This window comes from Polypterus senegalus, chromosome 2 (genome assembly GCF_016835505.1).
Source record: "Polypterus senegalus isolate Bchr_013 chromosome 2, ASM1683550v1, whole genome shotgun sequence".
Taxonomy (NCBI): Eukaryota; Metazoa; Chordata; class Cladistia; order Polypteriformes; family Polypteridae; genus Polypterus; species Polypterus senegalus.
Genome location: NC_053155.1, coordinates 134,713,957 through 134,727,175, shown reverse-complemented (window position 1 = coordinate 134,727,175; position 13,219 = coordinate 134,713,957). Strand labels below are relative to the sequence as shown.

The window sequence follows — 13,219 nt, the reverse complement described above, 5'->3', positions numbered from 1 at the left end:
TTAATGCCTGATGCTACTAGGGCAGATTCTGCCCAACCATTATCCTGGATTAGATTAGGGAGGGTGAATAATGTTACACTTTGTTTTATTAGTCTTACCTAACAACCAGGAGCCAAATTTCAAAAGTTGAACCCATCTTTCATTCCCAAAGAATGACAGATTGACACCATAATAATATTATAATTATATTCAGTTTTGATGTTTCCATATAGTGATCTAAATGACGTATGGACTATGAAAGGCATTATATAAACAACACTGTTTAATCAATAAAGCCTTAAGTACTTAGAGTAACTCCAGTATCTACTGCTATATGAAAGGTATCATTTGTCTTTAAAGGGAATGATATGCTGAAAGAGGACCACCAAAGAATATTAGTTGGCTCAAGAAAAGCAATGAGCCTTGACACCACATCACAATATACAAGCACCCAGTACAAGTACCCAGCTGTGTAACTCCTCAGAATCAGAATATGGGTGAAAGCTAGTGAGGCAGGTTGACAGGAAAGACACAAGGCAGCCTTGAACAGAGAACAACAACATTTCGAAATATACTCAAGCACATCCACACACTAGGTCATTTTAGAGCTGGCAGTTAATATTAACACACATGCTTTGGAGGAATACCAGAGTACACAGAAGAACATCCACTTAGTAATGGAGTTCCACAATGAGACAACAGTATTGATCACCACTCTACAATCCAAAATCTGACAATAAGTATGTTTTAGTCACCCAGATGTCCTATCTGTCTGACTAGGATTTACTTTTTTGTATGCAGTATTGTTAGCACTGCATGCCGTCCTCCAAATGTTAATATGCCCCACTAAAAAGCTTTTGATCTTCTGTTTCACAGGTACTTCTTACAGCCCAGGGACAATGGGAGCAAGTCAATCAAGCCAGATGACCTTGGATCTCTGAGGTTGAATATCGTGTACACAGAAGATCATGTTTTTCCAACGGAGTATTACCAACCTCTCAGAGATTTACTACTGAAATCTGCAGATGTTGAGGTGGGGTTTCCTGTTTACCTGGCATTTAGATTTGGTTCTGACATCCTCTAAAGGTAGCATGTTATAAACCATGAGCACTGAGGTTATCTGTAAAAATAAGCTCTGGGGTTAACCTCACTTTGGGTGTGACTTCCGAGATGTACACATAACTGAAATTTACCCAAAAATAGAGAATTGATAAACTGAAAGTTTTATGTTGCAACAGTTGCTATACACTGCATAAACATTCTTTGATGAAGGACACATTAAAAGCTGGAGAACTAAAATATAAAAGGCAACACCAACACCAGTACAATTACTAGTTTTGAAATAAAAATATCACACATTTTGGTTCAGTTGCTTTTTGTTGTATGTTGAGGTTTTGAGCTGTTGTACTAAGTGAAATTAAATAGTGTCCACACTAAGGCTTCTGATGTACTGGATGCTGAGCTGGCATGGTAGTCAGCCTTTCAAATGCAAACAGTTCTAAAACTATGTTATAGAATAATTCATTAATAATGGTTGAAAAATAACTTTGACCAGTTCTGTTTAATGAATCCCAGGCTTAAGTCCATCCATCCATTGTGGGGAGACAACGTCTGTCCCAGAGTCACTGAATGCAAAATGGGGAATCAACTTTGCACAGGGTGCTAGTCCTTCTCCAAGCACACCAAGTCTATACAGAAGTCACATACAGAAGGTGCCTCTATAGTGGCAACAAACTGCATTCTGTGGGTCAAGGCACTGGCCTTGAAGTTTGTCAGCTAGGTTCATAAGCAGTAAGAGATGTTAATATACTCCATTCAGGTAGTCTTCACCAAGACATTCATAGCCATTCATAACCTAAAAAGTCAATCAAAAGCGTTCGGAGAGTATGCCGGTTTGCAATACAAGTGGCAGATTCTTGCAATTAAAACATTTGTAGATTAAGCAATTTTCTCATGGATTTTGGTCATCTGCTAGACCAGATTACTTACAAAGATTGGATTTTTTTAACTGATTATTATATTCTGTCACATAGTGAATATAAAATTAATATTGCTTAGCTAGCACACCTTTTCAGCCATTTCAGATCAAATCATCAATGTTAAAAAAAGTAATGTATATAATTTTGATTCACTGGTTCCTTCATCCCTGTGACCATGCCCCTCCCCCCACACACCCATTTGGATTAAACCAGTTTGAAAAATATATGCATGGACAGCTGGATGATTCACTCAATGACTTTTAATCAGTTAGGAAAGTGGAATTCATCCATCCATCAATTTTCTGAGCATGTTTTTTTTTTCATTATAGGACTGCAGGGTGTCAGAGTATATACCATACGAGACACCAGTCCTTTGCAGAGTACATATTCATTCGTGCCTGACCTATTTAGAGTGACCATGTAGCATTAATTTTTGTCATGTTGTTATTATAATTCAAGAAAGAGTAACATTGACTGCTTGCACATAGAGCAGCACGGATGGAATTAATGGCAGTGATTGGGTAGAAAGGTTGAGGGGCTTAATTTAAAGGTTTACTCAAATTCAAAAAAAGAAAAAAAGCATGTGCTGTTCAGGCACTGACAGATGGACTGCATAAAGTTAGGGAGTAGACAGAGGTCAAAATCAGGAAGACAGTGAATTGAACAAAACTGCAGAGCACAGACAAGAACATAGAAGAAGAGGAAGTTCTGAAGTCAAAAATGCCTAACATTAGGGCATACTAGATAAATAATCTACCTAACACTAAAAATTTAATTGTCAGAAATATCTACTGAGGGATACCCAACACGCCGTACACTGACATATTTATACCGGAAATACCAATGACTGACCCAAGTTCCACAAGAACAATAGCAAGAACATAATAACGTGCCCTAAATGTAAATTAAAAAATAAAGATGGCAACAACCATGTTTTTCAGTCATTCCTTCTGCCTGAAGGTCTGTTCATGCTAAGCAAAGACAGAAGCTTAAGAAATGCCCATCTTAGCCATGGTTTGGAGGGCAATATTGCCTTAGGATGACCCTACTCTCACTTTCAGACTTTTTTTTTTACATAAACATAAACAGAGTGTCCCAACTCCCCACTATAGCCCTTGTATGTTTACTCTTAACAGCCTAGTTATTGTCAAGGTTGACTTATACTGTAGCTATATATTTCCCCGTTTTGTATCTGTCTTCTTTTATATATTAGGCAATAAGATGGAGTACCAAAACAAGTATGAGAGAGGTTTTGAACATTTATTCATACATTATAATTTAATATTTTTAAATATGCCCAAAAATAAGGAAATGAACGTGAAAACATACTATCAATACAACCTGGATATGTAGCAGTTTATTTTGGTATGAGTCTAAATATCCATTATGCTGAAACTAGCAAGTGGCCAGGTGTTTTTTTTATCTTAATAAGATGATTGGTCTCTGGATGAATGAAATGGCAGAGACACTGGGCTCATTTGTTAGCCTAAGTTTGTACTGGTATGGTGCTTCCTTAATGCACCCCTTGCACCAGTGCAAGTTATATTTTATTAACCACTGACTCTGCTTTTTCACTTTAGCCTCCCAAACAAACTTGTTTTTTAACAGGTTTTTCCTAAGTCTTAACTATACTAATTCTGACCTGGTGTGGTATGTAAAAGAACTGGTTTCTAAAAGTAATATTTTTAAGTACTTATTTTCAAATTACACCGTCTTCATAACACCCCTTGGTTAGTTATAACTGCGATTATATTAAGGTTGCCTAACAAACCTCTCTATGAATGGGGCAGTGGTAACGGTCTTGCTGTTACTCTTTGTTTTAATAAGAAGCTTGCTCTTCATTTATATAGTTTTTCAAATACATCAAAGATGAGGAAAGCATGGAAAGTCTGCCTAAAGCTTCTGGACTATTGGCAGATGTTTAAAGATGAAAATCCATAGGGAAAAACAGAAATATCAAAGCCCAACCCAGTAAAACTACTAACACCTAATTAATCACTGAAATGAGCAATTAATTTATAATTTATTAACATAAATTAACTCAAAAAACAACAAAGGAAAAGAAAAATAACAGCTCTAGTAAATAATGAACTGATAAAAATATAAAAACTATCCCAAAATCATCTCAAAAATCAACAATGTGAAAAACAAAAAGAAACTAAAAACTGAGAAAGAACGGAAAAGTATTACATTATAATAAAGGCAGAATCCCTAAAAACCTGGAAAATATGGAGAGAGACACATATGGTGAAGACAAAAAAATCAGATCAAACCAGAAGATTCAGAGCTGAAATGCCAAAACCAAAGCTGTAAACTTGATGACCAAGAAGCAAATGAATAATTCTAAACTCATAAACGTGATAAACAAGACTAAAAATGAGACTAGAAGGAGAGCAAAACCTCAGTGAAGCTTGACATTTGCAAAGGTTAATAATTTAAAAATAATATTTGATGTAGAAATGACTGTATATGACAAATAACAAACCCAAATGGCATCCTCACCCACCTCTCCCACCTTTGTCCAAAGTCCTGTGCCATACCACTGGGACAGAATCAATTGCAGCTAATTATTTTTAAAACCTGTTAATGTTGTTATTTCTGGTTCAACCATGAGGAGTCAGGGGTTTAATTAGATGAAGGGATAAATACTTTTTTGTGTAATAATGACAGGTTTGCCCTGTAAAAGCCCTTATATGAAGAAAGAGGCTAACAGCGTTTATATGCCAGACCATGCTAAGAAGTGAGTCAGGCTGTTGTTAAATCCATTCTAACTGTCCAGAATGTTTTAAGGATTAGTTTAAAAACCAAAGTATTAGAAGACAAATGACATTTGGAGCTGGTAAGAACTTCACAGTACATCCAGGTCTATTTCTGACAGCTCATACCACTGTGCCACAATGTTGCACAGACAATGAATTTCATTAAACATAAAAAGTGTTTTTAATAGAAGCCCTTAACCCTGTACTTTTTTGTTGGACTGTGACTTTATGCCCTTCTCAGAGATGCCTATGGTCAGTTTTCTTCTTAAACAGTCAAGAAACTGCAGCCGGCCTAGGGAATTAAAATAATTCCAACAGTATCCTCAACCCAGTTAGTGGATGCAACACCACCTTTTTCTTAGCAATATCATATCAGACTCTCAAGAGTTGACACATACACAGATTCAGAGAGCACCATACCCAGGAGCTCAACTCTAGCTGTGTGCAGATACAATATCTTGCTAATGCAGCATCATTTATTTTTGGCCATGGATTTGTGTGGCTCACTTGACATCACCTGTGTCCATCAATCCTGAAGGTTCTTTACAAGCAAGGTGACTTGATTCAAAAGTTTCAAGTGCTTGATACGCCTGGACTGCCACCCACCAAATGTCCATCTTACCACAATTAATTGTTTCCTTTCACTTCTGCATGCTGAATTTATGAGTGTAGGCAAAAGCAATGATACTGTAGGAAGAGGCATTAATGCCTGTCTTTCTTTGTTATTTATATAAGCAAAATCATTGACAATAATAAATGATTACAGACATTAATAAATGATTACAATACAAATAAAACCCACAGTATTTGTAGTTCACTTTTTTATGATGAACATTAACTTGAACTTGTTTTACTTAAGTGTTATGTCTGGAAAACAACAAAATGCCACTTTGTTTTAATATAGGCTGCACCATGTTCTGGTCTAGTTGCCCCAAGGGGATGGCTGGTTACAAAGTTGCCAGAAGTCATACCATATGATGTCAGCAATACAATTGTTAAAGTTGACACAGTGCTGTAGCATTTCATTCATTTCAAGATTGGGGATGCTCTCTCTGATTTCTCTCTGAGTTCTGTTAATGAATAAGCTCTGAAATTTACTCATTTTGTCTAAGACACATGATTGTTTGCTCTTTTCAGTAACAACCCCTACTTTGATTTTGACTGTTTTACATCTCCTGCTCTACTATGCTCACTTATTTTCTGCCCAGAATTCACCTTGTAGTCGTAAAGCTTCATCCTACTATGCATAACATAATGGTGCAGGTCACAACTGTTGCTCAGCAAACCAAAAGTTAAGCAGAGGTTGTGTCTATCAAACAAACATAAGGTGACATCTCTAAGGCGCTAGCTCAGTATATAACACTCAGTACAACAGAAGATAATAAAACAAAATTGAACAATACACATGTATAGAATCATGACTGACTCTTCAATGGCTTAGTCTACCAGTGCAAGCAGGAAACACAGTTATGAGAATAAACCTGTTAATACACTATCAGATTAATATGTAGCTACTAATACACTTCACAAGAGCAAAAGTAAAACTGCACCAATGCTGAATTGTGATATTGTTAGTTTAAAACACAAAAGCACACACACACATATATGTTTTTTTAAAAGTTTGTGTTGAAGGGACAAACCTAGCTGGATTTCAGTAGCCTGGTCACTATAGGTCCTTTGTGGTGTCAGATCTGGCAAAGCCAGTGGGCCTGTAATCCACAGAGTCCTCTGATGTTTTTTGAGACCATTGAGCAATGATTCAGTGACTCAGGGAAAATATGAAGCCATCTCAGAATGCCTTCCTGCAGCACTAGATCCCCTCGAACCCTTCTTTGACTAGTCAGGAGCTGCCTGTTCTATATTTACGCATTATGCATTCTTCTAGTATGGGCAAATTTCTTTCTATCTATCTATCTATCTATCTATCTATCTATCTATCTATCTATCTATCTATCTAATTCTGCTTTCCTACAGTACTAATTACTAATTTGTGATTTCCTTTTTTTACTCCTCTGGTATTACTTCCTGTCATGTGCAAATATGGGTACAACTTTGTCCCTTGAAATCCCTTGCCAAAGAGGCAAACCCTTCAAATATAGATATAAATACCAATTTATATATATCTTAAAGCAAGTTATCTTTAAGGTCAGCCTCAACCTGGCAGGATTTCCCAAACATTAAAGCTTGCACTGATGCCGAGCTCAGCAGTCTAGGCCCCCAGCTGTTATCATCTTACTTCCTCATATTACAACTGGTACTGCCCATATTTCCTTTGTGGCTAAATGCCCAGATTATCCAACTGAAAATAAATTGTATCTCACATTTTGAAATTACCTTCTTATTTCTGAATACCTGCTTGCTTTGTGAGTTAGTACCAGGGCCCCCTCAGGCAGATAGGGCTCTCCACTGCTTCTAACACACTTTGGTCTAGACTTTAAAAATGTAAGACCTCCATTCAAATTCTGACACTCGGGTAACATTTCTAAGCAAAGGGGCTACAAGCCACTAGTTTCTCCTGATATCAACAACTATTAGTCTCTAATAGTAGTCTCTAAAGTATTAGTGTGGCAACCTTTATTTTATATAGCTACTTTCATGCTGTTCACTATTCAAAACAGTATACCAGTACTCACAAACATAAATATGTTTATAGGTAGACCAGCTTGCTGTGTGATAAGGAGGGATTTGAACGTGCAACCTTATGTTCACCAGCTCAGTTCCCTGAGCACTTTAATCCCTTGGTCTTCATATTTTCTGTTATAATTCAGTCGAGTTGATCTTTTATCATTAGCTGCAGATGTTCTTGTTTGGTAAACTGTACCAGATGTATCTCCAGGATTTCTCTCTCCTGTTGGAGAAAAGCATCCCCGTTGCGCAATGCTGATACCAACATGCTTCTGGGTGGGTAACAATCATATGATAAAGCCCTATGTCATGCTCACACCAAACATGTAACTTAGCATGGAGACCAAAAATGTCAACTTTGATACCCGATGCTAACACAGACAAAACATGCAGATGCCACACACACATTATTTGGAGCCAACTGTTATCCTGCAGTGCTAACCACTGTAGCACTAAAGGACAGCTCAGAGTAAACTGAATTGTAGTTTGAATCAGGCAAGTGTTGGTACGGTAGATGAAAATGCAGAATTATCTTTAGAAAGGAAATCTTGGGCATAATTGTTAATAACATAAACTACAGAACAAACACAGCAAAAACAATAATTTTGTGCCAAACACATGCGGTGTATTTCTAGCAAAACTGTTATATTTTTTGGGATTCATGATCAATTGACTGTATGCTACACAAAAAGTAAAGAAATATTCTCTCATTTCAAAAGAATTAAAGCATTTTTTGTTTGGAACATCTGGTATTAATTCATTTCTTCCTCAACTACTATTTATAAAAAAGTTTGCCTGATCAATTAACCACTGCTTGTCTTGCAGTTACTTCTGCAACTCCTCACTCAAGGAAGGATTTGATCAGTGATCACCATAATTCCTTTGCATTTCATACAGACTGTTAATGACCTCCTTGACTAATGCCCTTCTCACCCTTACTCTTTTTATGGTGGATAAAAGCTTTCAATTTACCATCACAATACTGTGAATCCTCTCCCCACCTATGTGACAAAACAAATGTATGAGTGGTGGTAGTATTAGCATTAATATTGCCATGTGAACAAAGTACAGTGAAATGCTTACTTCAATGTCTAATCAGCATTTATTACAAAAGGGTCAAAATCTTGAAAGATTCACATATTTTAAGTATCCCTGAACACTTTTAACTGCTATCAATGTGATGTTCATCTACAGTGCATTTGGAAAGTATTCACAGCGCATCAGTGTTTCCACATTTTGTTATGTTACAGCCTTATTCCAAAATGGATTAAATTCATTTTTTTCCTCAGAATTCTACACACAACAACCCATAATGACAACGTGAAAAATGTTTACTTGAGGTTTTTGCAAATTTATTAAAAATAAAAAAACTGAGAAAGCACATGTACATAAGTATTCACAGCCTTTGCCATGAAGCTCAAAACTAAGCTCAGGTGCATCCTGTTTCCCCTGATCATCCTTGAGATGTTTCTGCAGCTTAATTGGAGTCCACCTGTGGTAAATTCAGTTGATTGGACATGATTTGGAAAGGCACACACCTGTCTATACTGTATAAGGTCCCACAGTTGACAGTTCATGTCAGAACACAAACCAAGCATGAAGTCAAAGGAATTGTCTATAGACCTCAGAGACAGGATTGTCTCGAATCACAAGTCTGGGGAAGGTTACAGAAAAATTTCTGCTGCTTTGAAGGTCCCAATGAGCACAGTGGCTTCCATCATCCATAAGAGGAAGAAGTTCAAAACCACCAGGACTCTTCCTAGAGCTGGCCGGCCATCTAAACTGAGTGATCGGGGGAGAAGGGCCTTAGTCAGGGAGGTGACCAAGAACCCGATGGTCACTGTGTCAGAGCACCAGAGGTCCTCTCTGGAGAGAGGAGAACCTGCCAGAAGGACAACCATCTCTGCAGCAATCCACCTATCAGGTCTGTATGGTAGAGTGGCCAGATGGAAGCCACTCCTTAGTAAAAGGCACATGGCAGCCCACCTGGAGTTTGCCAAAAGGCACCTGAACGACTCTCAGACCATGAGAAACAAAATTCTATGGTCTGATGAGACAAAGATTGAACTCTTTGGCGTGAATGCCAGGCGTCACGTTTGGAGGAAACCAGGCACCGCTCATCACCAGGCCAATACCATCCCTACAGTGAAGCATGGTGGTGGCAGCATCATGCTGTGGGGATGTTTTTCAGCGGCAGGAACTGGGAGACTAGTTAGGATAAAGGGAAAGATGACTACAGTACAGCAATGTACAGAGACATCCTGGATGAAAACCTGCTCCAGAGCGCTCTTGACCTCAGACTGGGGCGACGGTTCATCTTTCAGCAGGACAATGACCTTAAACACACAGCCAAGATATCAAAGGAGTGGCTTCAGGACAACTCTGTGAATGTCCTTGAGTGGCCCAGCCAGAGCTCAGGCTTGAATCTGATTGAACATCTCTGGAGAGATCTTAAAATGGCTGTGCACCGACGCTTCCCATCCAACCTGATGGAGCTTGAGAGGTGCTGCAAAGAGGAATGGGCGAAACTGGCCAAGGATAGGTGTGCCAAGCTTGTGGCATCATATTCAAAAAGACTTGAGGCTGTAATTGCTGCCAAAGGTGCATTGACAAAGTATTGAGCAAAGGCTGTGAATACTTATGTACATGTGATTTCTCATTTTTTTTATTTTTAATAAATTTGCAAAAACCTCAAGTAAACCTTTTTCACGTTGTCATTATGGGGTGTTGTGTGTAGAATTCTGAGGAAAAAAATGAATTTAATCCATTTTGGAATAAGGCTGTATCATAACAAAATGTGGAAAAAGTGATGTGCTGTGAATACTTTCCGGATGCACTGTATATAGCACTTTTTACAGTCCTGATTGCAACAGTCCTATTGATTTTGAAGAAATGGCAACTTCCTGCTCCATTTTTTGTGGAGTTTAAAATGGTTTCTTTTTCAAAACGAGAATCTGTAGCCGCATTAACACAATCCAATAGATTTTAAAGAAATGGCAACATTCTGTTTTAAAGACCATGATCTGCATTTTTAATTAAAGTAATCCTGGAACTTTCTTTTTCAAAAAAGGATCAAATAAAAGCAATACAAAATGAAAGAAAAAAACAATACAATTCACCTGAAGTGCCATCTGGCTGTATGTCACTAATACACCAATTTATCATGCTGCCCAGAACAATAAAGTGGTGGAACAACTGCACTTCAGTTTGTTAAAACTACAGTAAACTACCTGAATCTTTGACAAATTTATAGGTATGTATACAGGCGCACCTCCATCATACTTTTTCCTATACCTGTGGTAGTTCTTTACAAATTTTTACAATACTGTGAGATAGTGAATAATGTAGAATTAATAACACATTTGTCACATTTGTGGCCTATTAGCTTTGTAAAAGTGCCCCAAAGCTAGTGTTTCCTCTTTCCTTCCTAACTTTTTATGAGTAAAGCCCAGGCAGAAATCAATAAATATTTCAAAAGATCTTCTGCCATTGACACAAATGTATGCAGATTGTATGGACGAAGTGGTGGCTCTGAGGCTAGGGATCTACGCCGGCAATGGGAACGTTGGCGGTTTGAATCCCGTAAACGCCAGAAGTGATTCCACTCCGTTGGGTCCTTGAGCAAAGCCCTTAACATGCAACTGTTTTGTCCTGGGTATGCGTTTAATCTGCACCCAGCTCGACAAGCAGGTCCTCCGACTTACAGGAAAAACTTGGGGGTTAGTGGCAGGATTGGCACTCCAGCCGCTGTAAAAAATAATTGTCACCTACTACACTTGATCTCAGTCCAGGTGGTTTGCTGTTTGGTGGGTGCAGCAACATGCTATCAGCACATGCTCTCAACATCCACTCCCATTGAGTCCACATGTGAAACTTCAAAGTGTTGGAATCCAGAAAGTAAGGATGAATGCTGCTTATCTTTAGGGATAATTTGAAACTGTGAAAGTGTTATTTTAGGAAATCACTAAAAACATGTGTTCACTTTCCATCCACAGCCTGTTTCAGCATCTGCTGCTCATGTGCTGGGTGAGATTTGCAGAGAAAAACAGGAAGCTGCTGTACCCCTTGTTCGGCTTTTTCTTCATTGTGGAAAGATTGTACCTTTCCTCAGTGCCATCGCAAATGCAGAAGTGAATCGGACCCTGTGAGTATTCTGTTTAGTTCTTTGATGAATAGCTTTGTCTAAATGACCATTGAATAAAGTTTCTTTGGAAAGAGAGTGTGCCACGCTATAATATTTCTGTCGTATTTGATTTAGTAAGTGACTTATGCCATATGCAACTGCTTAAAAGAAAACAGCACAATTTTGGAAGGCCATAGAATTTTAATGGGATATAATTATAGCACTTTCCCTGCCAAATCTTTCCAGTTCAGTCATATACAAACCTTTGAAGTTAGTGATGGCTGAAGCTGGTGATTCTTAAAAGCTGAAATCAAAAGTCCAAGTAATGAGTGCTTATATTTCCTGTTACACAAATGTTGTGTTCAGACTTAAATTATAGAGTAATATGTACCTAGAGATTAGCTGAAGTATCCTGAACAAAAAAAATTTTTGAATTGTTTAATTAACTTGTAAAGATGCTAGTTTCCCTTCAAACCTTGGTAACCTACAGTATGTCAGTTGTTTCATTGTGTTATTTATAGTATTTGCACTTGAATTCAGACCTTGGCTGAAATTCTATAGCCTTATATTTTATATAGTGTGTGGACTGGGACCCGGACACAGGCAGACGGACAACATAATTCCACCACACACCGTTTATTATACAATAATATTTACAATTTTAACGTGCACTCACACACCCCAGTACCTCCAACACCAATTCCCCCAATGTCCAGGCCACACTCTTCCAGTGCCTTTCTCCTGGCCGCCTCTAGTCCTCCCTCCAGCTACGTCCTCTTCCACCCGACTTCTGCCGATGACTGGAGGGAGGCGGCCCCTTAAGTAGGAACCCGGATGGGCTCCAGCTGCTTCCCGGCACTCCCCTTTGGACACACCCCTGTGTGGCGGAAGTGCCGGCTGTGCACCCGGAAGCCGTCCGGGTGTCTCCTGTCTTCTTCCCCCCCAGCACTTCCTGGTGTGGCGGAAGCGCTGGGCTCCAGGGTTCCTCAGGCACCGGGGCGCCACCTGGCAGTGGCCATGGGTCCCTACAGGGCTGGGCTTCCAAGCCCTGTACCCGAGGCCCCCAACATAACCAGGACGGACGCCCCCTCGCGGTCTGGAGGAGGCACAAGTGCCATTTTACATTTAACTTTCTCTCATGGTGTTTTGCATATGCAGAACTACAGTACATATTTTTTTGTTATTCATCAATCCATTTTCTGACTCTGTTCAGTTTGTGAAGAGCCACTGTCTTAGCAGCACTGGGCACAAGATATGACTTGCTCTGGATGGGGTCTGTTTTAACTTCCAAGAAAGTTCTCAAATTTTTATCCAGTTGCATTTTACATTCCTCCACAAACCAACTCCAATAATTCACTGAATGATCTATACATTACTAATACAAAATGCAGATGATTACATATTGAGAAATTGCAGTATTTATTTCTGTTGGACACTTCATCATTAGCATGTTATGTCTCAAAAGGGGTGCTAATAATCTGGATCACTCCTACAGCTCAATAAAAGACACAATCTTGAACAGTCTGATCACCCATAAGTACTTCTCTTGCCAGCTGCTAAACTAAACAGGCACCAAAAAAACTGCAGAACTGCTTTGACTGAGGAAATTAGGGAATAGGTAGACACTCCTCATCACATGTAGATGAGTATACAAACATTGTAAGGGGTTCAAAAATGTGTAGACAAATGTATGCCTACAAAAACAATTAGCACCTTAACTAATAAGAAACCATGGATTAAAGGTGTCATCTGGA

At 38.7% G+C, this 13,219-nt stretch overlaps 1 protein-coding gene across 3 annotated transcripts in view; it reads left to right on the top strand.

Annotated features, from left to right (window-relative positions):
• Nucleotides 1-13,219, top strand: part of rasa3 (RAS p21 protein activator 3) — a 290,025-nt gene that overhangs the window by 212,477 nt on the left and 64,329 nt on the right. For all 3 annotated transcript variants that reach the window (XM_039744665.1, XM_039744666.1, XM_039744667.1), the window contains exons 10-11: nt 856-1,012; nt 11,338-11,486. In XM_039744665.1, coding sequence (XP_039600599.1) covers nt 856-1,012; nt 11,338-11,486 — 306 coding nt within the window. The remainder of the gene's footprint in view (nt 1-855; nt 1,013-11,337; nt 11,487-13,219) is intronic.